The 24,717-nt window shown below is 44.2% G+C and overlaps 1 protein-coding gene and 1 long non-coding RNA gene across 2 annotated transcripts; one reads left to right on the top strand and one right to left on the bottom strand.

The window, feature by feature from the left end:
• The first annotated feature begins 442 nt into the window (after nucleotides 1-442).
• LOC122381222 lies at nucleotides 443-7,199 on the top strand. The gene is made up of 3 exons (XR_006256493.1): nucleotides 443-848; nucleotides 6,121-6,242; nucleotides 6,446-7,199. It is a non-coding gene; the product is annotated as an uncharacterized LOC122381222 (long non-coding RNA).
• Nucleotides 7,200-17,775: 10,576 nt separating this feature from the next.
• On the bottom strand, nucleotides 17,776-21,916 carry LOC122380905. The gene is made up of 5 exons (XM_043364514.1): nucleotides 21,882-21,916; nucleotides 21,610-21,678; nucleotides 21,058-21,156; nucleotides 19,495-19,659; nucleotides 17,776-17,872 (listed from the first exon to the last, which is right to left on the bottom strand). Exons 1-5 carry the CDS (start codon nucleotides 21,914-21,916, stop codon nucleotides 17,776-17,778), a joined length of 465 nt encoding a protein of 154 aa, XP_043220449.1.
• Nucleotides 21,917-24,717: the final 2,801 nt, after the last annotated feature.

The raw sequence follows: 24,717 nt of genomic DNA on the forward strand, positions 1-24,717 counted from the left end.
TGCCCTAAGGAACATCTGGTTTCTTTAGGTGATATTTTGTGGAAATTATTTTGGGGAGTACTTAAGTTACCCTTTTGTAACATCTGCCATACCTAGATTGAAAGTTGTGGTATTTACGATGTCATTTTATTGAAAAATGGTGAACCTTATCTTCGTTCGTCCTTTTGAAATGTACCATTGGATGATGCTGTGCCATCGGACAGTGTTAAAAGAATAGAAAGACCAATTTGTGGGACTGTTTTTGCCTCACACCCTTTTCTGTTCATCCATGTCAAAATGAATTTGTCTTCCTCCACAGGATTCGATTGGACATGAAAAAGCTTAGGAGGGGCGACACAGGCACAAGGTCAGTTGTGTTGTACCTGATGTTTTTGACAATTGATTTTATCATATGTTGTCTGGTCGTTTGTTCTGCCATGTCTCTGTTGTTTGTTAACCAGAACAAAAGGTTTCACCTACTGCCCATGCTCATGATCATTCCCTATGAGTGACATTATGTTAAAGGAAGACTGGCACCTTTGAAAAGTTCGCACAAAACCATGCTTTTAGGGTTCCAATCACCATAAATGATTTTTTAGAGTTTATTAGGCATCTCACAATCACGCAACTTGAAAATTTTTCGTCATGTTATCGTTATTATAATTCGGGTAAAAAAGCACCTCCATGTTTATGACAGCACTAGAGTTCAAGGTCGTATGATATGGAAGCGGAATTTGTCGCCATAAATGGCGCGCAAGTTTCATTTATAAATGCATTACAAAAAATACCATTGACAGGATTATGTAACCTGTATTCCCTTGTGTATTCCCTTGCTGCAAATCAGCCAACAGCCTCCTCTTGTGATATAGGTATCTGGTACCTATTTATGGTATATTTATGTTTTACTCTGAGTTGAATATTGACTACTTACTTCTTAGTTCTTAGACATATAGCAATTAAAATTGCAAAGATAACACATTGTGGGTCATTGTGGGACTGGTTCTTTTTATGGGATTCAATGCTATTTCTAGATGTGAAATGAACTATTTGAAATTGAACAAGTGAAAAAGTGAAAATACCAGTAAAACGCCTTTTGGGCGAAGAACGAGCGAGCGAGATAGTGAGCCCTGCACGTGCGGAAGGGCGAGAGGGTGCTTCCAACGGGCTTGCGCAAAGCACCCTTCTAACCGGTCGCTAGCGGTGTGCCAAATTTGAACGCAATCGGCCCAGCCGTTCCTGAGATCTGGAAGCGGCATTCTGCACGTGCGCACGTGCAAACGGGGTCCAAAATGACTTTTGCACGGCACCCTTCTAACTGGTCCCCAACCGTGTACCAAATTTGAGCGCAATCGGCCCAGCCGTTCTCGAGATCTGGAAACGCCACCTGCACGTGCGCACGTGCAGTAGCACCCTAACCGCAACACATGGGAATGCATTGCCTGGTGGGTGCCTACCTGTATGCCAAGTTTCAGCGAAATGGCCCCAGTAATTACCGAGTTACTGAAATGGGAACAAATTTGGCACCTCTTATTGTTGTATTTTGCACGTGCACTGGGGGTGACCCACATGCATCGAGAGTATCCTATTTTGGGTAGAAGGGATGCTGCTACCCTACAAAAATTACCGCAAGTCAATCGCCTGCTGAGATATGAGCCTCTCAAAATCACTACTTTTGCAAAACAGCTTGAACACCCTTGACTTTTCACGTGGCACGTGCCACGACGGTCACTGAGATGTATCAAAAGTAGTCAATTACGGGGTAGAAGGGATGGGGCTACCCAACAAAAAAGACCGCAGGCCAATCGGTCCAGCGCACACTGGTCGGAAACCAGGGACCCGGGAACGATTTTCAAGTTGGGGGGGCGAGCCTAAAATACCCGACATGATGCATATGAAACAGTGGCGTAGCTAGGGGTCTAGGGGGACACGTACCCCCCCCCCCACATCGGGTTCAAAGGGACACTCGGGTCCGAAGGGCCCTGCGGCGCCATTTGACCGCTGAGGGTTAACGATGGCCATATTTCGACTCAGGAGGGCCCCATGGGGCTCGTTAGAGCACCTCATGGGCCCTAAATAACCACACTAAAGATCTCCATTAGGGCTCACGCCGGCTTCTGAGGGCCTCTTGCATATTTTAAGTGCCCCTCAGTGGTCTCCAAAGGCCCGTTACTGGCCTCTGAGAGTTCTTACCGGCCTATGAGGGGCAAGTTCTAGGGCATTATTTCCCGCGGCCTGTGATGGTCACACACTTATTTTTCTGAGGGCCCATTACGGCAACTGTGGGGGCCCTCATCGGCGCCTATGAGGGCCCACACCGGTGTCTCTGAGCGTTTCACACCCCCCAACTCTGAGTGTCTACATCAGTTCCTATTAAAACCCTATATCGGCGGCTCTGAGGACCCAACAGTCAACACCTGCGCTTATAAAGGCCACCCACTGGTGACTTTTGAGGGCCTCACACCAGTGACTCTGAGCCCTGACGGCCCCACCGGCGTCTGACAGTACCATGCCGGTCTCTAAGGATTCCACAAAACTTCTTCTGCCGGCCTAAGGGCCCCTTGCCGGTCACTGAGAACCCCCCGCCGGGTTGTAGAGGATTCGCGTCAACAGCTGACAGCTCTAAAGACCCCACACCCGTCTGTAACGGCTCCACACCAGCGTCTATGAGGGCCCACAGCAACGCCTGTAAGGACCCTCACCGGCGCCTTTGAGAGAATCACACTAGCACCTCCGAGCGCCCACACCGGCACCTGCATGGTGGCCCCACACCAGTGCCTCTAAGGGCCCCTTACCGGCGGCTCTGAGGGCCCGCCCCTACGCCGGTGATTCTGAGGGTGCTACCGATAACCGAAGGCACCACACAAGCCCTTAGTGTCGCTGAGCTTTAATCCCATACCAGCCCTCCGAGGGCGCCAAGTCGGTGCACTCATTGCCCCACACCCTTCCCTCACACCCGGAGCGGGTAAACTGTGTCAGGTACATAAAGCAACGATTTTACCACCGTTGTACGTTATGTATGTCTCAAAGTTGACTCAAAATGGTCCAGTATAAAATTTGGCCTGCCAAACTTATGGCCAAGGTCAGGCCCAAACCAAAGCGGGATGACAATAGCAGATGTTGTCAAATCGATGCTGTTCTGTATCAGCAGAAACCATTCAGATGGCTAGGAAAATGCCGTGTGTTGATGTTTAGACGCATAAAGGAAACAAGAAGGAAAGAAGTCCGGAAAAGGGAGGAAAGATCCTTTCACGCTGCCTCAATGTTGAAGGGGCGCCGCCCCCTCGGCTCTAAAGTTGGGGGGGGGGGCAAGCGCCCCCGCTGCCCCCCCTGTTCCCGGGTCTATGTCGGAAACGCTCCAGCGAGAGGCCAGCGGCCTTTCTGCAAAAGTTTTTTGCTTGTTATTCCACAACTAGTGAAGCAAACTTCATAAAACTTTGCATACCTTCTCTGTCATATGTAAGCTATCATTTGGATGTCAAGCACTAAATATATGACGTAAATCTGTTAAGTTATGACGTCATAATTGAGAATAATACAGGATCTAGCACCACTTTAAGTCAAGAAGGGAAATTGGGAGCTGCTATTCGGGCACCGGGAATGGTTTCATGCACTCCTTGCAAGGTCCAGTGCTTGACTTTAGCATTGTTGACTTTGCGTGACGTCATTTATGACGTCACTAAGGCCATGTAAGTTTTTCGTCAATAACTCCTGATCAGATGGAGCTAGAGAGTCGGGAAAGCCACCATTGGACTCAGGAAGACCTGCCGAATCGAATGATATGCGATATGACCTCCTTCAACCATTTTCGTGACCTGAGGGGCTCCGACCTGACCTTGACCCGAGGTTAACACCTTAACCCTCGCCGGCACAGGGGGGGGGGGAGGTATGATCGCGACGAAACTTTTAGTACCCTCGCATTGATCAATTTTACACCTACCCTGAAAATTGCATGACCCTGACCCCAATGACCTTTGACCTGTGACCTCTTTTCCGTGACCATGTTTGGCCGAAATCGCGATTCGGCGTATGTCGGCTCGCATTAGCCGCGCGTTTGCAAGCTTTTCGTGGTTTCAAACGTTCAAACATGTGATTTGATGTTGCTCCCATACATTAGGATGGGTGTCAAGGTCACCTGAAGGTCAGGTCAGGTCATTGACCTTTGGTGACCTCGCGGGTGACCTCGGTTCACTTTTTCGAGTTTTACATGTTTCTAGGCTAGTTTTTGGAGCTGAAGCAACCAATTGAACATTTACGAAGTAGTTTTGGTGCCTTCGTAACATGTTACGAAGCTGTCAGAGGCGGTTGACACGTATTACGAATACCCGTCACAACCCCTACCGGTTGACCTGACCTGACCCGACCTGGTCTAAATGCTTAAAGAGATCAAAACTAATACGATATTCGTGATCAGCACCCCGGAAAACCACATAGCAGCCACAATTTACGACTTTCTAACAGGTCCCGATTTTCCCGGTTTTCGGGTCATTGACCTGACCTGGAAGGTCACCCGATGACCTAGGACCTTAAAATTGGGTATCATCGGCTTCCTCTCGTGACGGGCAACACGCTCGTTTTTTCCGCGAGGCTCTAGCTCGATCAGGGGCCAAACGCGAGGGGGGTCGTACCAACTTGTGCCGTCGAAGGACGCAAAATTGCCTGTGCCGGTGAGGGTTAAGTTGACTTCACCCGAACACCAAGTATAGCATTCAACGCGCCTGAGCTAGACAAACACGATTATGCCAAAATCGCGGCAGTGCGACCATTTTTGGCAAAGTAAGTAACCTAAAACTGAGCCCGTGCCTTGTGGCACTTACCTGACCTAAGAGGTCACTGGCTGACCTAAGACCTTAAAATCGGGTAGTACCTAATTTTTGCGTCTTATAACGGCTTACAATTTTGTTTTTTTTTTTCCGCGAGGCTCTAGCTCAATTAAAGGCGAAACGGCGAGGGAGATGTACCAACCCTCCCCGGTCAATGTAGAAAACCAATCGGTCCGGCCAGGGTTAAATACCGGAATTGTGATCTAATGTAAAAAGACGGCCCAAGGTAACCCGACGTCAGTGACAGGTGTCCTATATTTGCAGCGTCTTATATTCACGAAGGTTTCAATTTCCACTTTCTTCAGCCGAGTGATGGTTGTCAATAGCAAGGCTCTCTAAATACAAGCCGTAATCGCCACGCAATATGTGGAAGGCTTTTGATGTCAATACATACATAAATGCATACATAAAACGCGCTTTTCACAAAATTCATAAACTCAAGCGCATCTGTTTTTAATGACCAGTCAGCTGCGCATGGATGCGTGCAGGCCACACAGGTCAGCGTAAGCCGGGCGCGGCGGCCGAGCCGAAACTGGGGCGGGGCGGGCGGTAGTTGGGTAGGAAGAGCGGCTCCTGCAAATTTTGCGCAAATATGCGCAGTTAGCTTTTATGTTGCCCTGGTGTAAATTTAAATCCTACTTCATCTCACAAAAAAATCAGGGTGGAACTAGATGGGACTACCTGTTGTTTCCTTACCTAAACTTTGCAGTTATATTCCAGAATCACTGTAGGAGAGCCTTCATAAAAAAGCTATAGTACATCTTAGTTAGGGAAAAAGTATACCAAAAATTTTGCACTGACCAGTCGGCAACTTCATAACGAACATTTTGATGCATAATATGTGGGATTTCAATTTGGTGTCTATCAGCAATAAGACTCTGAATATCCGCCTCAAGAAACCTCTTGCTCCGCGTTAGTTTCCGAGTTCTGGGATACCCCATCTTCGGGGGCTGACTACAGCTATTTTTGGTCACCCGGATTAGTTTTTTTGGTCTAAGTATAATAATTTGATCAATTTCAAATCGATCTATATAGAAAATAATCCGAAACTCCGGAATCGCCCGTGGCCTCTCGTGAGGGCGTTTCCGACCAGTGTGCAGCGGTTGCTGAGATATAAGCCTCTCAAAAGCGTTACAGGCCGGGCCGGGCCGGGCCGGCCCGCTCATACTGAGATTTTTCCGTTATATTGAAAAGACTCACTTCGCTCGCTGCGCTCGCTCGCTCGTAATAAACAAATTGAATGAGTACCTACAATTCCTACCCTGTATTCCTACCTCATATTCGTACCTTGTAGGGTTCATATATTTGTTTACTCTTTTAGCTTGGAAAAATGCCTGCGACCAGAGGGACAACCAGAGGAAGAGGAAGAGGAAGAGGTGTGAGTCGGTCCAGAGGGGCCCAGAGAAGACTGGAGTTCCCACCAGCCGCACGAGCTGCCCCAAGGTAAATTCTTTATTTCATATGTTATGCATTATGTGTAATTGTTCTGTCTTTCTATGTAGAAAAACATGCATCACTTTTCCTTCTGAGCTGATAACTGCTTTCACTCTGCACAGATCAACCAACTACTTTTTTTCAAATAAATGTTACCTGCTTATTGTAGCTTGGTGAATTATTTTTAACGTGAAATAATTTATTTTCCACAGAGGAGCCAGAAGTTCCCAGTCAAGGGCGGTAGCCAACCTTTACAACCGTCCCACTTTCCGCAGGCTGGTCACATTTTCTTCATTTCCAGCTTTTATTTCATACCAGACGTGACAATGCACTACATTTCCCTACATTCTTGTTTGTCAATGACATTCTTTATGGTGCTGGTCCATTCTTTTGTTGATAGTTATTTATAAATTTGCATATTTCTTTCCAAATTTGAGTTTTACAACCTACAGTTCTTATCTTTTTTCCTTTAAAAATGAGGCTGTTGGCCTTGAAAGAAAAGTTCAAGTTGTTACGTACTAAACGTTTGTTCGTGATTGTGATGCTTTCTTCATGATCATGCTTGATGTTCTATTTTCCATTTTGCTCTGACTATTTCATTTTTGTTCTTAACAGTACCTACTTATTAACTACAAAAATGTCATTCATTCTGATTTTTTAATTTTGTTTCCAGGGCCCAGTTTCACCAAGCTCTGTTTGGGGTAGTTTCGGCGAAACTACCCCAAACCAGTTTCACCAAATGGGGTAGGTTCTGATTGGCCACTTCCAAACTACCCCATGGAGTAGTGCTTATTTTACCCCAAATTTGCCATGCAAACAGATGCTCACGGTCCGTGAGGAACTGAACAAGCCAATCAATCAGCTGATTATCGTCGGTTCTACCCCAAATATCCGACCAAAATTACGGCAGACATTCGTGGGGTAATCTGTGAATATGATACCAATTGTGAGCAAGAATTGACAGTAAAATAGTAATGAGAACATAATTTATTGAAGTCCAATCACCTGTCACGTTTGAGTACGCATTATTCATACTATAGCATACCTACTTCAAATTTCATCCAAGTATTTTACTGCATGTAGCCTGCGCCACCTACGCTTGTGATCTACAACACCAAAAGAAGCATTATAGATGTCGCCCATAGCTGAATGCCAGGAATTTTACTTTTTTAACTATTAACCCGCGCCCCGTTGGGCTCTGCCGAGCAACGCGCCCCGTTGGGGGGGGGGGGCATTTTGGCCCCCCCCTAAGATCTCGAGAAACACGCAACCTAGCGACAAGCGGCAAACGGTGTTGGATAGCCCTATCAGGGAACTACCTTGTGACCCAATTTTATTGACCTAGGTCAAACCGATGACGTCACAGGTCAGGTCAAAGGTCCAATTTTCACCGTTTACAGGCATTTCAAGAAATGCGTTGTAAAATCGAGTAAAATGCATTTCATTGAAAATCATCGATGGGGAAATGTTCTTCAAACATATATTTTGCTATTTGAGGTCACTGATACCAGGTCAGGTCACAGAGGTCAGGTCACGGGGGGTCACAATATGAATGTGTCGTGTGATACATGTTTCATGGTCCATTTTACATGACAAATGCGATTATGTGGGTCAGGCAGCCTTTGGGGCCAGCTTAGGTCACGTTTTGGTCAAGGTCAGGTCAAGGTCAGGTCAAATTAGGTCAAATTTCAAAGTTAATATTTTTGCATAAAATGGGTATCGAATCGATGCAGCTTGTCACGGGGAGTTCAATGGTGGTCTTTGTTTTGCCGTACGTGGTCTAGAATTGCTAAAAATTGAGTTCAAAAATTTGACGTCATCATTTTTGAACAGTTTTTTCGCTATAACTTGGCCAAAAAACGAGATATCGATCTGAAATTTAGTATGTATATAGGAGAGCGCAGGGATTATCACATATATTCCGGTTTTTTTTCGAAATTCGGAAAAAGATTGGATTTTTTTTTAGTTTTTCTAAACAAATTAATTTTTTGAAGTTTTTGGGGTCAAAAACCCAAAATTTTGAAAATCCGAGATAACAGTTTTGTAGCGCCGCTTTTTGTCTACTAGACCATATAAAGAACTTTGAAATTGCTTGATAACTGTAGATTTGGTGAGCGTTTCAAGATTGCATGTTTTTTGCTCATTTTTGCTCGAACATGACCTCAGTTTGACCTCAATAGCTCCTGACCTAAGGTGACAGGCTTGAAATTTGGTGTGAAGGTGTCAAATTGATGCCCGGGAAGGTACTGAAAATTTGGCGGCGCTGCGCACCGCCGTTTTCTTGCTATTCAGGAAAAACAACAGGGGGGGGCAAAATGGCCCCCCCAACGGGGCGAGGGTAGGTTTTCTTCAACAGTGACCTTGAATACCGGATGAGGAAGCCTTGAGTTGAAATATAAACAATAAAATCAAAAATCAAGGCCATATGTAGGCTCCAATGATAATTTGAATAGATCACACAAGTGCTTGGATCATTTCAACAAGACGCAGCATGTAACCACCGTGAAGAATGTGCACATTCTTCACGGTGGTTACATGCTGCGTCTTGTTGAAATGATCCAAGCACTTGTGTGATCTATTCAAATTATCATTGGAGCCTATATATGGCCTTGATTTGAGGCATCTATGTATTACGGTCAATGTGCAAATATCCAGCAAATATCAAGACGCTAACAACTGAAATCAATATAAAAATGCCGTACCTAAATCAGCAAGAGGATGTGTCGTGCATACCTACCTATTACCTAGGTAATTCTCATTAGAAATAAAAAGCATATGGTGCACGAAATTCGTGAAATGCAGTTGTTAAAAATACCAGGCCAAGTGGATTCGATACTTTCCATATCTTTTTTTTGTCGCTGTTGTGCATATCTCAATTAAGTTGCGTTATGTGCCGTGCATCTGTAATGTATGTATTTTGTAATGCACATTAGAAATAAAAAGCATCTGGTGCAAAAGATTCGTAGCTAAAATTCGTCAAAAATACCAAGCAAGGTGTATTCGATACTAAAAGTACATGCACTAATTTACTAAAACATTCTAATTATAAAACACTAAACATCTAAGCTAATTTAACATCTGGGGCGTTCCACGACAGATCGACCAAAAAAATCGCGAAATAACACCCTACCTCTCATATTTTGATGAAATTTCGTCTATGGGGTTATCTTGTCCGGCGATTCGTGTTGTGACATTTTCAATCTCATTCGTCGAATACTTTGGGAGATATTGCCCCAGGCAACTTAATGGCTACCATAAAAACTCTAAGTTTCATCCGCAAATATTTAGCTAAATACTGATTAGATTCATATAAAACTGCATATCATCACAATAAGAATTAACCAAAGATTTTGGTGATATCAATTATTTTTGAAAATTTTGCTCTTTTAATTTTTTAACATAAAATTGATTTATAAAAATCAAATTTTGAGAACGTGGCCATCTTTTTTTACAATTTATTTTTGCAGCAAAAGTCTTGTCAACGCATTGACTTTCAATGATGAAAATATTAAAAACATGTTTTTCCCCTAAAGGTCGCTATACAACATTGAATTTCGTCGTACAGTGAAAAAAATAACAATAACTGTCAACCGGTCTAAACGGAGTACGGTGAAATGTGATCAAGAGCTCATTGCGACGCTGTTAATTCTTTTTAAAGATGCTTAAGACACCTACGAAAGCTAAGTTAGGACCCAAAGATCCAAAAACGTCATAATGGCGTATTGTTTTCAAGAGAGCGAGGTTTAACCCCCTGTGGCCGAGGGAGCGAATGCTGATCACCTTTGACGGTTTTCTCATCACTGCTGGGGACGCATTGGCGATAGAGTGCTGAAGCCGGAAAGTTATTACAAGTTATCTAGTTGATTTATCTTGTGACATCAAATGAACTTTCATATAAGGTCACTTTACTGAACTATGACGTCACGTAAGTGAGCCTATCTAATGCTTAAAAATGTTACTATTGCGAAACGCCAAACAATAGTTTACGGAGAGAACGCATCTAATTCACGCATTCTTTGCAAGGTCCGATGCTTTAGTTTTGCTGGTGGGCCTTGCGTGACGTCATAATGACGCAACGTCATTTATGACGTCACTAACGCTGATTGAGTCGAGAGTTTTTCGTTAATAGATTCCTAACAAAATGACGACATTGAGGGGAGGGACATCAATGTACTGAGAAAAAGCTGTCGAATCGACAGATACTTTTGCCGTAGGTCGGTATTATCTCAATTGACGAGTTTCGGGACCTGAAATATTTTGCCAGATAACGAAATGACGGTTCTGCGACCATTTAGGGGATTTATTGGCCGAAAATTGGATCCCTGCCTCAAGGCATTTGACCTGACCTCAGAGGTCACCGGTTGCTGGAATGATAAAACTTGGTTTGGAAGAGTTCAGCTTAAGACGTTTTCCTCAGGTCGAGGCCACATCAAAACCGCTGAGGTCAAGAAGCTGTTCAAATGAGGCCATTTCAGCCGTTTTCACGACGGATATCAGACGAATCTAGCCAAATCTTTTACTACAGCTATTTTCATAACGTAATTTTATTCTTATGCTTGAGTAAAAAGTAACGACTGATAATTTGATAAATAAGGTCAATAAGCAACTAGCGCAACCTAAGCTAAAAGCAATTAAGAAACTATGAACCAAATTTGACCAAATCCCATCAAATAGGTATCAGTTAATGTGTGTCAGATAACCGTCGTGAAAACAGTTATTGTAAGTATATGATTCAGTTCAGCAGGGTTCCCTGAGTTCACTGGTGGCTTATTCGACTCGTTAGATAAATTCCATTCAGTCATTGACAAAAAGAAAACCGATGATCTCACACGACCGTACAATGTAACGGCATATGTATATGGCGCATTGCAAAGTCCTCAATGCAAAACCTAAGAATCGCTCATCGCAAAAGTGTATGAAATCACGATTACAGGCGTTTGAGATGGGCTTGGATCATTTTCGGCATCCAAATAACAGTTCAAATGTTTCAATATTTCCCATTGACTTATATTAGTGAAGTCACGTGACAAGCTTGACTTCGGGTGAAAATTTAGGAAAGTTAGGGGAATTGATGTTGTGAAATCTCAAGAGCCGTTACTGCCGTTACTAGTGTCATCCCCTGCAAAAGGTTCCCTTACACTGAGAGTACAGTGCAAAGCTGCAACTTTTTGCATTATTCCGAGGTTTATTTGTGACGTCATATGTCAGTAAGCTGACCTGAGCCTGTTCTGTTGGTGTCAACAGATTCGGAATGTCGACTTTCAGCTCTCCAGCCTTACACCACTGCAAACAATATCGAGAAAACCGTTGGGGCTGCAGTGCACATCAAACCCTCCCCTTCGGCCGGGTGGGAATAAAAACCTACTATGAAAGTGAATGTTAGTGAAACATGGAGCATCCCAAGCCACTAGCTACCTCGAAATGCATTAATTTCAAAACGTTAGAGATGCTTCCAGTTTCAAGAAAACAGAATTCAATATCGGCGAGTTTTCAAGTACTTGTAATTTTTTCACCCCCGCCCACTCTGACCTGGTCACGCCCCTGGCAATTGCAATCAATTACCTTCAAATGCCGCATTTTGGTACTCAATTTTTTTGTGGCAAATTTATTCATCAAAATTACTGAAAGTCCGTTATTACAAGGACAGAGCGAACTTCATGCGATTACTAGCTAGAGCCTTCAGCCTTCTCCTCATTTAACTCTAACACAGCCTCGGCTCTTATGAACGGAAGTTGTGTAGGTATGTCCGGCCACAATGTCCGATTAGCAATTTTGATAATTCCTAACGTTTCATTGGCGGATCGAGCCGGACGTTTTTTTTCGGGGGGGGGGGCAAATGGCCGAAATGGCCCCTTCCTTTCCATGCCCCGCGCAATGTTAAAACTCGGGTTTTTGCGGGGGGGGGGGGGGGTAAACGGGCTTTGGGGGGAGCATGGCCCTACCCCCTGGATCCGCCAGTGCCCAGTGTAACGTTTCATCAGTGCAAGCTGCTTAGAAGCATATCAGAATTACATGCGAGGCGGCCGATAGCAGTGTTCAGCTCAATTTTTTTTCCTGCCTGAACAATGTTCGAAACTACAGCGAAAGTGAAGCAAACATCATTCAATAATCGCATGCCTGGTCTGTTAGTGTGAGTGCCAGGCTTTTATTTCTAATTTTCATGAAACAGTTCGAGGATATGTGGGTAGGAGAATGATTGGCTCTGGAAGGCATCGTCAAATGTTCCCTTTTACTACAAACATTGTCGTAAACAAAAAGTTATATAAAAAGTTAAAGGCAAAACATGTCTCTAATTTTTTGGACATTAAATTTCCATATCCAGAGGCATCTTTTGGCATAATATTTTTGTCAAAAATTAAATGGCCACCTTTTGAAAATCGAAAATCAAAAATTCATTATTTCAAAAAATCTTGCAATTTTGAAAATTTTCAAAATATTTTGGTTAGATAATTTTCTACTGTCAATGAGGATTCCAATGATATGCATATTAATGTAGGTTACTGGCTATATTTTTTGATAATACGAGTTTAAAAGAGGGTTACTCTGGGCATTTTGAAAAATGCCTCTGGCTTTAACTCGTAAACCCTTCGTAGTATAACGCTAAAAATACGAGACTATGAATCTACGGTACGGATAACCCCATAGACGCAATTTCATCAAAATCTGAGAGGTAGGGTGTTATGGCTTGGTCGATCTGTCGTGGAACGCCCCATCTAATCATGGAGGAGAATCTAATCTTATCTTAAATATCTAATCTAAACATCTAATATAAGCATCTAATTTACTAAAACACTAATTAATATTAAAACATTCGATGCTATTCGATAATTAAACTAGATAAATAGATATTCGATAATGTAACGTATCCATCAAGATTCGCGGTTGTGCATTGCATTCCTTTCTCAATAAAGTTGTGAATCTTGGAAACTGAGGTGCCATGGTGCCAGCGTTACCAAGGTGATTGGTAGACAAATACAAGAAGCCAAATCGAATGTGTTCTTCATTTCACGCCGTCGTGAAATGAAATTCTCGACCAATCAAAACGTTCCGTTGTTTTGCTGATGCTGCTTGCTTAGCAAACATTCACAAGAGATGCCGAAACTACCCCATGGGGGTAGTTTGAGCTGGTGAAACTGGATTATATCCCATGGGGTAGAATGGAAATCTACCCCATGCCGAAATTACCCCACTTGGTGAAACTGGGCCGAGTGTGGAGGACGCTGAACAGGCCCTTCGGGATGCAGATGCCCAGCTTGTTGTATGTAGCTATTTCAAACGTAATGTTAATTTTATCTTTATGTTGAACATTTAAGATTCTTGACTGTTACAGGCAACTTGCCAACTGCAATTTGTATTGTGGGTTGTTTTTTGTGTGTTGCAGTCTACTGGATATGCATTTAAGATAAGTATCATTATTTACAGTACCTATTCCACTGGAACTTATGCCCTTTTGCTCCTGAGCCATTATCCATGTGCCTTGCACATGACAGTGTCCATTTCAAATGAAGGCTTTCAGATTCCTTGGAAGTTGTGTAGCTGTATTTAACATGACTGTACAGCTATACGACTTTTTGGAATTTCGGCCGTCATGCGACGAAACTACCAATTACCATTCATTGCCTACCTAATCCATTTCTGTCAGGCAACGGTGGATGGCATGTCTGTCGAGGAGATGCGTGCCACCATACTGGAGATGGCGCGCACGCACCCTCCCCTCCAGTGGCGCTTCCTGGGGTGCCGCCTCCACCCGTCGGCTCCTCCGCCCACAGGCCCTCCCGGTCCATCCGTCCCCGATCCACCCGAATCACCGGACTGGTGTGTCTGTGGGGGGTGAGTATGCACACACGCACTATTTGTGTACACCTATCAAAGTGCTTTATTGAATGTCATCGACAAAGGTATTTGAAACCAGGATGAGTTTTTTATCTTTGTAGTTAAAGACGAAATAGAAGACACACTCTCCAGCATCATTCATCTTTGAAGTTATTGATAATCATATCTCCACTTATAGAGAATCGCATGTCCTCTTCATAACTGTCATAGTCTGGACACCTTTCCCCGTTCTAGCTTACTAGTTGCTAATATTAACCCAAAATGTGATTCTTAAGTATTAGTTCAGTTTGAATAACACATTAACTTCTAGGGGATAGGCAAAAACATGCTAATATGGTACTTTCTTCCGTCTGTTTTCAACAGATGTAGAGGGATGCCGGAGGCGGCAGATCGTATCTGCTGCAATCTCTCGGGCCATGGTGGCGACAGTAGTTTTCGTGTGGTGCAAATATGCATGTCAGCTACTCTAGCGACTAAGGTGTATCAATGAACATAAGTCTAACGAACAGTGCCTGTCTAAGAGAGACATCCTGTGTGTATATTCAGTTTGGTAATCAAGTCTGACTACATTTAGGCAAAGAGTAGTAATATCAGCCTTCAACGGAGAGCGCAAATAATAAAGATTTACGTCATGTACATATGACTAAATATCTCCATTTATAGACATTGGACACTAAGGTAGCTTATCAATGAAAATAAATCTAACGAACAGTGCTTGTCTAAGAGAGACCTTCTCCCGCAGGAATGCAAACTGCTGACGCAGACGGCCACTGTGGTAGCCGTCGGCATGCTCTACCACGGCGAGCGCGCCGCCACCAACCTGAACCTGGACCAAACGGAGGCGCTCAACCGGGCCATGCGCTGGCACGCGTACCGCAACTTTATCCTGTGGTGGTAAGTAATGGCAACATAGCTGGCCAAAGCGTAATTCGCAAGCTAAGTAATGAGACTCGAGCCACATATTTTTACACACTCCTTAAATGACATGGGTTCGTGACTGGTCGGCAGAGGCCTTGTCAAGTGGTTTGACACCCCCTTCAAAGAGCTGATTTTGCGGCAATTTTGTCTTCCTGACATCGTTGTGCGAGATTATATAGTAAGAAGGTATATGCACTCCGTCTGAAGTTTTTTTTCGCTTGGAAAAGTTATTTTTGTTCTCTTCTGTTTAAGTAGAATTATTGAAAACGTGTTAAAAGTGCAATTCGTTAAAACAAACATTAAAGAGTCAATCATTATAATATGCTTCCATTTCAGGTGGGGTTCACTCGGCCGTGGCAACCGGCAACGCATACCGTCCTGCGTGCTGTGGGCCATCCGGGACGCGTATTCGCCAATTGTATTACACGAATCGGCCAACCAATAGCTTGCCTCCTGAGTGACGTCAGCGTGGCGTCATACTTTCGGTCCTCGCCCTGGTGGCGTCTATTGAAGCTAGGTTTTAAGTTATTGACATTTAAGCTACATGGGTTACGTTATCGCCGTGGCGAAGTGGTTAGAGTATCGGACTGACGATTCGGAGGTAGGTGGTTCGAATCCACTCGGCGACTTCGATTTTCGTGTCATCTGTCATTGTGCGTTTTTTATACATTTGTAACGGCGTGCACCTAAGAAATCAGACGTAGGCATTCTTCTAATGAATATGTTGCATAAGATAGATATTTGCAGTCCAACCGATTGGTTCGGTTTCGGTATTTTCCAATGGTCTTTGTATTTGGTTTGGTAGCGGTGTTCTGATTTTCTGTGATTGACATCACTAATGCATAGTGCATACTATGCGAACGTAGCCAATGGAAAGACAAATGGTGCTGGGCGATGGCCATTCATTGATCAATATTTCTCACTGCCAATGGGTGATAGCACGCAGCATTGACAGGGGCGGCGCTGACCTTTTGAAAGTAGGTGGACACTTGGCAAGGTAAAGTACCTAAAAGTAGCGAAACCTAAGATGAAAAGTAAAAATCGCACGCTGGTAAGCAGGCTATTAGATAGCTTTTCGTGTAAGAATCACCATGCACAAAAAAAGTTCGGCATAGCTGTTAGCGTAATCACGGGACGAGATAATCAGTTTCCAGCCGTCAGAGCGTCATCTATAGGAGCTATGCCCTAACTATAACTTTTACATTTCAGCCGCCAGGGGGATACCTAAGTCCTCTTACTTGGAATCTAGTTAAAGTCAAAAGATTTATATTAGACGTTTATGAAGATAACTTGGGACTGGTTGTTAAGTTGCATGCTCACGGCGGGCTGTCATCAATTTATCTCTATACATGTCTTATCTGATCGATGAAATAATACAGGAATCCGTTGTCATTCGAGTGTGTTTCATACCTAATAGCTCTTCCGACTTTGACGAATATCGACAGTGCCGTAACAAAATTGGTAGTTCAGGTATAGACTGCAACTGCAGTTCTTTTGCAACTTATTCCTTAATCAGATGACTTGTCAGAGATTTATTGGGCGTACGATATTGGCGTGCGAACGTAGGGGCCAAAAATGCGCGTCTACGACCGACTTCTTTTTTAGAAAAAAGAACCGCTGAAGCAAGAATCGATCCACCGACCTGTCGTCCATCACACCGAGACTCTAACCACTCGGCTACGGCGACACATGCATGTCTGATAGCCATATACAATGCAAAAATAGTCTCAACTCAAATCTAGCCTCAATGCATGCATTGTCGCGGCGGATGGCTATGACGTCGCACTAGAGATGTCGCTAGTTGATGGGCCGATTCGTGTAATACAATTGGCGAATACGCATCCGGGACGCCTTCCCAAGTCCCACGGGCCAGTACGTCGGCTTCCGCGACGTCCTCCAGGGACTCTAAGGACACCCACGGCGGCCAACACCCGGTGCGCAGCAGCACCGCTTTAACCGCCCCTTGTTCGTATGTTTGTGTTTTGTACTTACTGCAAAGATGCTATTATCATCGTATGTGTTAGTGATGTGTTATCCATGGACTTACGGGGACCGTAAATAATACATGTAATTTGATTTTCTGCAGAGAATAATGATGTATTCAAGCATTGCTTAAGCAAAACACCTGACCCGTCATATCACAGCGCCGTGGCGCATTCATCGAACATAAAACGTCACCACACGCACTTGCACACTTCCAAAATCAAAACGTTTCTCGACCTCGACAGACAAACATTGTGACAGAAAACGGCCAACTTATCCTCTCAGTATAAATCTCCGAAAGTAATGAGACTCGGCAGTTAAAGGGACCCTCCCACCTTCAAAAAAGTTTATGAATTGGCATGAAAGTGATGTCGCTCGGTTCAGAAAGAGTGAAAACGAATATCTACCAAATTTCACCGAAAAATATTCACCGGTTTTCAAGATATTAGACTTTTACTTCTGTTTACTTTTTTGGGATCTCCGCTGTTTCTAGCGACTTTATTTTAGAAGTGCGGCGTTTGCGGCAGATGTTGCGCGCAAATAGCATATACCACCGCGTGCTACAAAACGTTTTAGTCAAGCATTTAAAAATCGTTAGATATCTGCGCTGACGTCACACATTCAGAGGGGTATTCCTAAGCATTAGCCCCTCTGAATCAAAATGCTGCAATTTTGAAATTCAATATTTCCGATTTAAGGCATTTCTCGATGTTGTGAGTGCCGAAACCGGTAATTGTGAGCCAGGGACCCCATTTTGGCTATCTCAACTCAAATCTAATGTTAAGGTGGGAGGGTCCCTTTAAGGCAGTTAGATGGTGCGCCGCTGCTGGTGCCGCTGCCACTCGAGGCGCATGTCCTCCGCCTCCTCGGGTGTAGGCTGCGCCGCCCCCCGGTGGACGAAGCGGCTGAGCCGGCGGCAAGTTTCCTAAGTGTGGAACTGCCCATACCTAAGGTCTCTGATTGGCGTAAGCTTCGCCAAGATGACGTTACAGGCTGTGACGTCATGGCTCACAGTCGGCTGACCAATCGCTGCTCGATTATAGGCTAGCGGCGCGCGGCACTAGCGCCCCTGGTGTTATTATGGGAAGTTGAGCAATACATTGAAATCTAATGCATAGCTTGTGTTGGGAACAATTACGTATTACTAAGGCGTCAATGTCTCACAAATTAATTCGTCCATGCTCCTCAAATTTTGCAAAGTGACCTTATATTGTGCGTCATAAGGTACTACGCTTCAAACAATCAGCACACAGCACCAGCCAGGCACTGTTACAAGTAGCGAGCAGTTGAGTGGCGGCAGGTGGCGCTACCATCTCCAGCATCGGTCCAGATGGCGTCACTCACTATCCGCACTATAGATCCGTGCGCACTACCTGCTAATAAGATAAATAATAAATCCGCTAATAATCTCGCTAATAAATCTGCTAATAATAAATCCGCACTACCTGCTAATCTGTGTCCTATTGGTGTCAAACATCATTCAACGCCGACAGGCAGTATCACCAGCCGTAATACTGAAGACATTTACTCAATGCTGAAGCGAAACGCAGTGCACAAACCCCACCGTCAAAACTCAAGCACCTCGTAGGAGATATGCTTCCAAGGTGGGCGAATGCACGAACGACAACTGAAATAACACCGGTTATATATTCACGTAGAACAAGTTGCTTTTCCCTAACTAGGGAACTCGCTAAGATTAAGACTGGCTAAATATTTACGCAGGATAACTGGCTCCACCTCTTCGCCAACTTAAGGACCCGCCAATCCATGCACCTAGCCGCCAGCGCCAACTGATGACGTCACTCGAACGGGCGACGGTATGAATCGACCCCCACCGGACACGATTTGGTAGCCGAGGTCTGTGACGTCAGCCGGGCGTGAAGTTTTCCCTTCACCATAGGCTTCACACACAAACCGGCCGAAGTTCATGCCAGGATAGCCCGGCTTGAAAGTGCAAAAATGATTAAATTTTGCCCTCAATAGATTCATTGCTTCATTTTATAACTAAAAACGTCCGTTATTAGGACTCAATGAAGGTAAAAAGTACTCAAAATCGAAGTTCAAGAAGATGCTGTCCGAGCACAATCTGGTAACATCACGTGACCTCTTTTAAGCAGAATGTATATAATTCAAGGATGTTATTACACGATTGTTGCCTAAAACATCATAAATAATACGCTTGTAACATTTATTGCTTCTGTTTAAGTCATAACATTGCAAAACGCAAAGTTTATCATAGAAGTCACGTGACCAAAGGTATAGCAGGGGTTGGGACAAGCACTCAAAGGATTTCAAGTTTTTTAATTAAATTATATAAGTTTCATGATGAAATTGAAAGAATGTATTTTTTCCTAATGAAATACAAATTTCCGTATGTAAAATATTTTCCTTATGGGCGAAATTCTCCATATAAGAAATGTCAGTGACGTCACCAGGGCTTTACTGGGCTTTACTCAAAACATCGGACCTACCTGTTTCTTATAGGTATCTTGGTATGAATAGTTCCACACTTAGGAAAATCGCGAGCCGGCGTGGGTCGTCCTCGGCCAGCGGCCGCTGTCCCAGCACCGGCCCGGCGCGCCGCCGCTCCAGCATGTCGCTGAGCAGTCTGGCGACGTATGGGTGCGACTTGGCCGCTACCACACGCCTGGGCTTCATTTGCCCTCTGGCGCGGCTGTACACCATCTCCAGCCTGTGAATGCGAGATGCTTGATTTGTAAGTTTTGTTTTGTTGTTTGTCACGTTCGCTCACTGTCACAACAGCAGTCTAGAATAGCCATTGTTTTGATACACACTAAGTTACACGAGTGAGAAAGCAGTGGACAAGTCGCGTCGTGTGAGATGAGCGGCAACCTGTGAACGTTGCCGGACGGCGCCAGTGAAAATGAGCCGCCCTTTTCCGCATAGAAACAATGTAATATGGATGTTTAATGACGTGCTCGACATGAGTGCACAAAACCTATGTTCTTGTGAATAAAATATCAATTTGAAGTTATTTGCTTTAATTACGAAGTCACCAAATAATTGCACGTGATAGAATATACGCTTGCTAAAGCGTTCCGATAGGCTCCAATGTTACACTCGGCGCGGCAGTGTTAGGTGGACGGCCAGCTTTAATTACGCATCTCATTCCCGCGTTTTTCATTGTGTTCTGAACAGGGGCGGATCCAGAAAATCTCCAAGGGAGGGGCCATTAGAAACCAGGAGGCCCCCCCCATAATCCCACCTGTTGGAGGCCCCATCTTCCCACTTGTTGGGCCCCCCCCCCAAAAAAAACTGCGTCTATTGAGTTTATCTAGCTGTTCAGGCAACATCTCAACATCTGTGCAGGCTTGGAGGCCCTCTGTGCAGGTTAGGAGGCCCTGTAAAAGTGGTCATCTCTGTGAGTATAAGAGACCTCCAAGTTATGAAAAGCTTTACCAATCTTCTAACAAAGAAGTCTTCTCAGCTAGTCTTCTAAGAAATAACTAAGTGGGTAGGTTAAAAAAAAACTCATCGGATTTCGGCCACTTTATTTTCAGGAGGCCCCCTTTTCAGCTTTTTAACTTTTTAACTTTTTATTTTATTTTTGAAAAAAAAATCGGCCAAGGGGGGGGGGCCATGGCCCCCATGGCCCCCCCCCCTTGTATCCGCGCCTGGTTCTGAAGCTATAGTCGACGATAGGAGGGGAGAGTGCGATATAATCGCCGTCGAAATCGATGCCGCGAGACGGGAGTAAGGGTTTCAAATTGATCGGGTCGCCCGTCTCGCAGTAAGAGCGGGCCTAGTCAGCCGATTCAGACCACCCGAATTCAGTAGAGCCCAGAATGTATTTTTTTCGGCGATATACACAAAACCCGTGCACCGACATCGTGCACACCTAGCAAACAACAAGAAGCCGGTCGAGACGTCTCATTTGATACAACCAACTCTGCCCTGCGACATGCAAGTGAGCCGCAAACCGCGAACATCAATAAGATGGGTTTGCTTTATTTATAGGAAGATGTAACCGAAGCCCGTCATCCCCATCCCATCCCATGGGCAGGCCATAGTTATTGCAAGACATACCTACACCACACAGAGCAGCTACACGCAATATCTAAGAACTCACCTCGTCCGTCCCTCGCGGTCAGTCAGGTCCTGGCGCTGGCCGTGGTTTGAGTTGAAGTCGATTACAGCCATCCTCTTCCGCGTTGTGAACATCGGCGGCCTGCAAAAAGGTGCATTCCTTGCATCATACTGCGCAAGATCCTAAAAAACAGCCATGTGCATTCTTAATACCATGCATATTGCATAGCACACGAAAGCAGGCAAACATAACTGTTTGAAGTTGAATCAGTTTCCAACCGGCTACCCAATATACGTTGTCTTCCTACCATCGGCCTGCGCTACATCACCTAGACCCCAGAAACATACACAATACAGTAACAACTTTCGCGGCGCATCAGAACGACGGCGACCAGCCCGAAAAGTTGAACAGCACTGTCACTATAGCAACATAGCAAGACTATTATAACACCATTCGTCGGTGACGGTAAGATCTGTGGTCAGCGAACTCACTCGTTCTGGATGCACTGTGCATGCCATGGGTCTGTAAGCACTTGTTAAATAAAACCTGGACAATTTACTAGAAATGCACATTGCACATGTACCTCTTACTCACCAGAAGAACAGCTGCTTCGGCGTGTAGACCAGCGTGAGGCCGTGGAAACTTTCAACGAGTCCCGTGTGCCTGAAGGAAAATGAAATCATCGTCACAAACGAAAAAAAAAAAAAATAGAAGTATTCGCAACAACTTTGCAAAACGCAACACACCAACTATGCATATCTAGGGTTAATCTCAAAGGTTTTATTAAAAAGGAGGTTTGCATACGAAATGGCCTTTCAGCTCCAGGACACTTAGATCGTATCGCTTTTATATGGTCAAAAACGTACTCAAGCAGGTCCAAAGGCTGCCAGTAGTCAAACATTATGGGTTGCGTTACCCCTCGCAATCCCATCAAATTGAGCAAAAGCCTGAATTACGGCTCATCAAAATTTTGTCCCACGAAGGGTTGCCTAGATCCGATTCTGAATTCCAATACATTAACCCGCGCACTGCCGGGGGTCTGAGCCACCATCGCATTGTGGGGGGGGGGGGGCTCAGCTCAAGGTCATGACCTCACCGAAATAGGTCATGTTGCATATCATTTGATGCGCATCGACGAGACAAATGCAATGAACGTCGAACGGAGTCTCTATCTCAATTCAATCTCAAGTTATTGCACAAAAACCGTTGGTGACCTCCGGTGACCTCGGATGACCTTTTAGATCTTTCAGGTGATATATTCCAGTTGAACCATCAACAGGGACCAATAATATCACGTTTCTGTGCATATTGAGGGAATTGGGTGGCATTCAGAAGGAGTTGAAATTTCTCCCATAGACTTATAATGGGGAGGTCAGAAAAATGACCTGACCTTAGGTCACCGATATGAAAATTCCGAGATATACGTTTTGATGATGTTCATACCCTTCTTCCATCCTGTGAGTTTCAAACTGTTCCATTCACTGGTGTGGCCATGGCGCACTCACAAAGTTGAGAAATCACACTTTTAGGTCACTTCACTTAAACTGCTCTGGTGACCTGACCTCAGGTGACCTGGGGTCAAAATTTTCACACAATGTGCGGAAATGTTGGGGAAACAGGTATGCAAAATTTGGCGGCGCTGCGCGCCGCCGTTTTTCAGCTATCGCGGAAAAACCTCAGGGGGGGGGGGGGCACATATGTGCCCCCCCGGCAGTGCGAGGGTTAAAATTGGTTTGCGTTTTTCAGCGCGTCAGACCTGTGGACTTCAACTGCCCGGTCTCACTGCGCTGAGGAAACACCTGAAGTCAGCTCATGACCAGGGAAAGGTATGTGTGGAAATGTTTTGTTCCTAGTAGAGGTGTTTTAACCCTCGCCCATATTCGTGGTTTGCCAGCTGCCAACATACAGGGGTTCCATGGGATTTGGACCCCTGCCCCTCGGTCCCTGATCGAGCCCGGAAAATTCGAAAATGCTGCCCGTGACGAGAGGAAGCCGTCAGGGCATCGAAGTTGGGAGGTGAAATCGACCTCCCTTTCTTTTTCCTGGAACCGCCTATGATCTATCCCCTGCTCATTTGTAACCTTGTAATACCTACAAAAAATGTTAATATGTCTAAAAAAATGAATAACTACAGTCGTTTTGAAGATATTCCCGAAAACCTTAGGGGTGGGTCATGGGTGGATGAAAACAAACCTTTTTTAAACAGATTTTTATGCAAATCGTCTTTTGAAAATGAAAACGAGATCGAAAAGCGAGACTAATTGCATGATGTGAAGATTTAAATGCAATTCTCGAGGTGCTAACAAACCAACGTATTCTTTTCTATTCACACACTCTGTTAACCCTCGCACCGACGGGGGGCGGATATCCGCCCCCCCCCCCCCTGAGGTTTTTCGCGAATAGCGGGAAAACCGCGGCGCCTAGCGCCGCGAAATTTGGTATGACTATAACCTCATCAATTTTACACATGGTGTGCAAGTTTGAACCTCCTGGCTCCTACCTTTTAAGGTCAGGTCACCAGGTCACTTTGAATGACCCAACCTCAAGTCACTTTTTTGCAACTTTGTCACCGTGCCAGAGCTACAGTAGATGTCGGAGGCCTTTGAAAGTCGCAGGATATTATTAAGTCATTAGTAGCTAGAAAGCGAAAAAAACACGCGCAAAAGAGATTGATTTGCTTGCTAAAATCAAAGACACTGAAGAACAGCTTGTAAGGTCCAGGGAAGAAAGAGACGCCGAAAAATTAGAAAAGCTAAAAAAGGAACTTGAAGAATTAAGAGCTCCCATTATAGACGGATTAATTATCCGCTCCCAGGTGGCATGGTATGAAAAAGGCGAAAGAAGCTCAAAGTATTTTCTCTCACTAGAAAAAAGAAATGCATCTAATAAAAGTATACAATATATTAAAGATGGAGAAACGATCATTTCAAACAATAAAAATATCATTGAAGGCTTCTCAAACTTATACAAAAATAAATACAACAAAGATGAAAATATCAAGCCAGAGGCATTTTACATAACAAGAAATATATCAAATAAATTAAGCATAAAAGAAAGTATTGAACTTGACGAGCCCATTTGTATGAATGAATTGACAAATGCACTCAACACCATGAAAAAAGGAAAAACTCCAGGTTCTAATGGCTTCCCAGTCGAATTCTTCCGATGCTTCTGGTTGGAAATAGGACCATTTTTATTCAGAGCTGTTAAAAAATCAATTGATGAAGGTGAAGATCTCTTTACACACCGAGAAGGCATAATCACCCTTATACCAAAGAAAGGAAAATCGCCTCACATATATAAAGGATGGAGACCCATAACTCTTTTAAACGTAGATTATAAAATAGTTTCTACAGCAATTTCGAATAGGTTAAAAAAAGTCATGAGTAAACTCATAAGACCGACACAGACCGCTTATACCTCGGGGAGATACATCGGAGAAAATACAAGACTAACTTACGACATAATACATTGGGCAAATAAAAACAAAAAACCAGGAGTGATACTTGCTGCCGATTTCGAAGCAGCGTTTGAATCGGTCGCTTGGGAATATTTGAGCAAAGTTATAAAGGAATTGAACTTTGGGCCATATTTACGAGGGATCATAGATCATCTATATTTCAATACTAAGAATAACGCACGTATTCTTATAAACGGACATTTAGGCAACAAAATACACATGCAGAGAGGGATAAGACAGGG

This window comes from Amphibalanus amphitrite, unplaced genomic scaffold (genome assembly GCF_019059575.1).
Source record: "Amphibalanus amphitrite isolate SeventyFive unplaced genomic scaffold, NRLGWU_Aamphi_draft 000010F_arrow, whole genome shotgun sequence".
Taxonomy (NCBI): domain Eukaryota; kingdom Metazoa; phylum Arthropoda; class Thecostraca; order Balanomorpha; family Balanidae; genus Amphibalanus; species Amphibalanus amphitrite.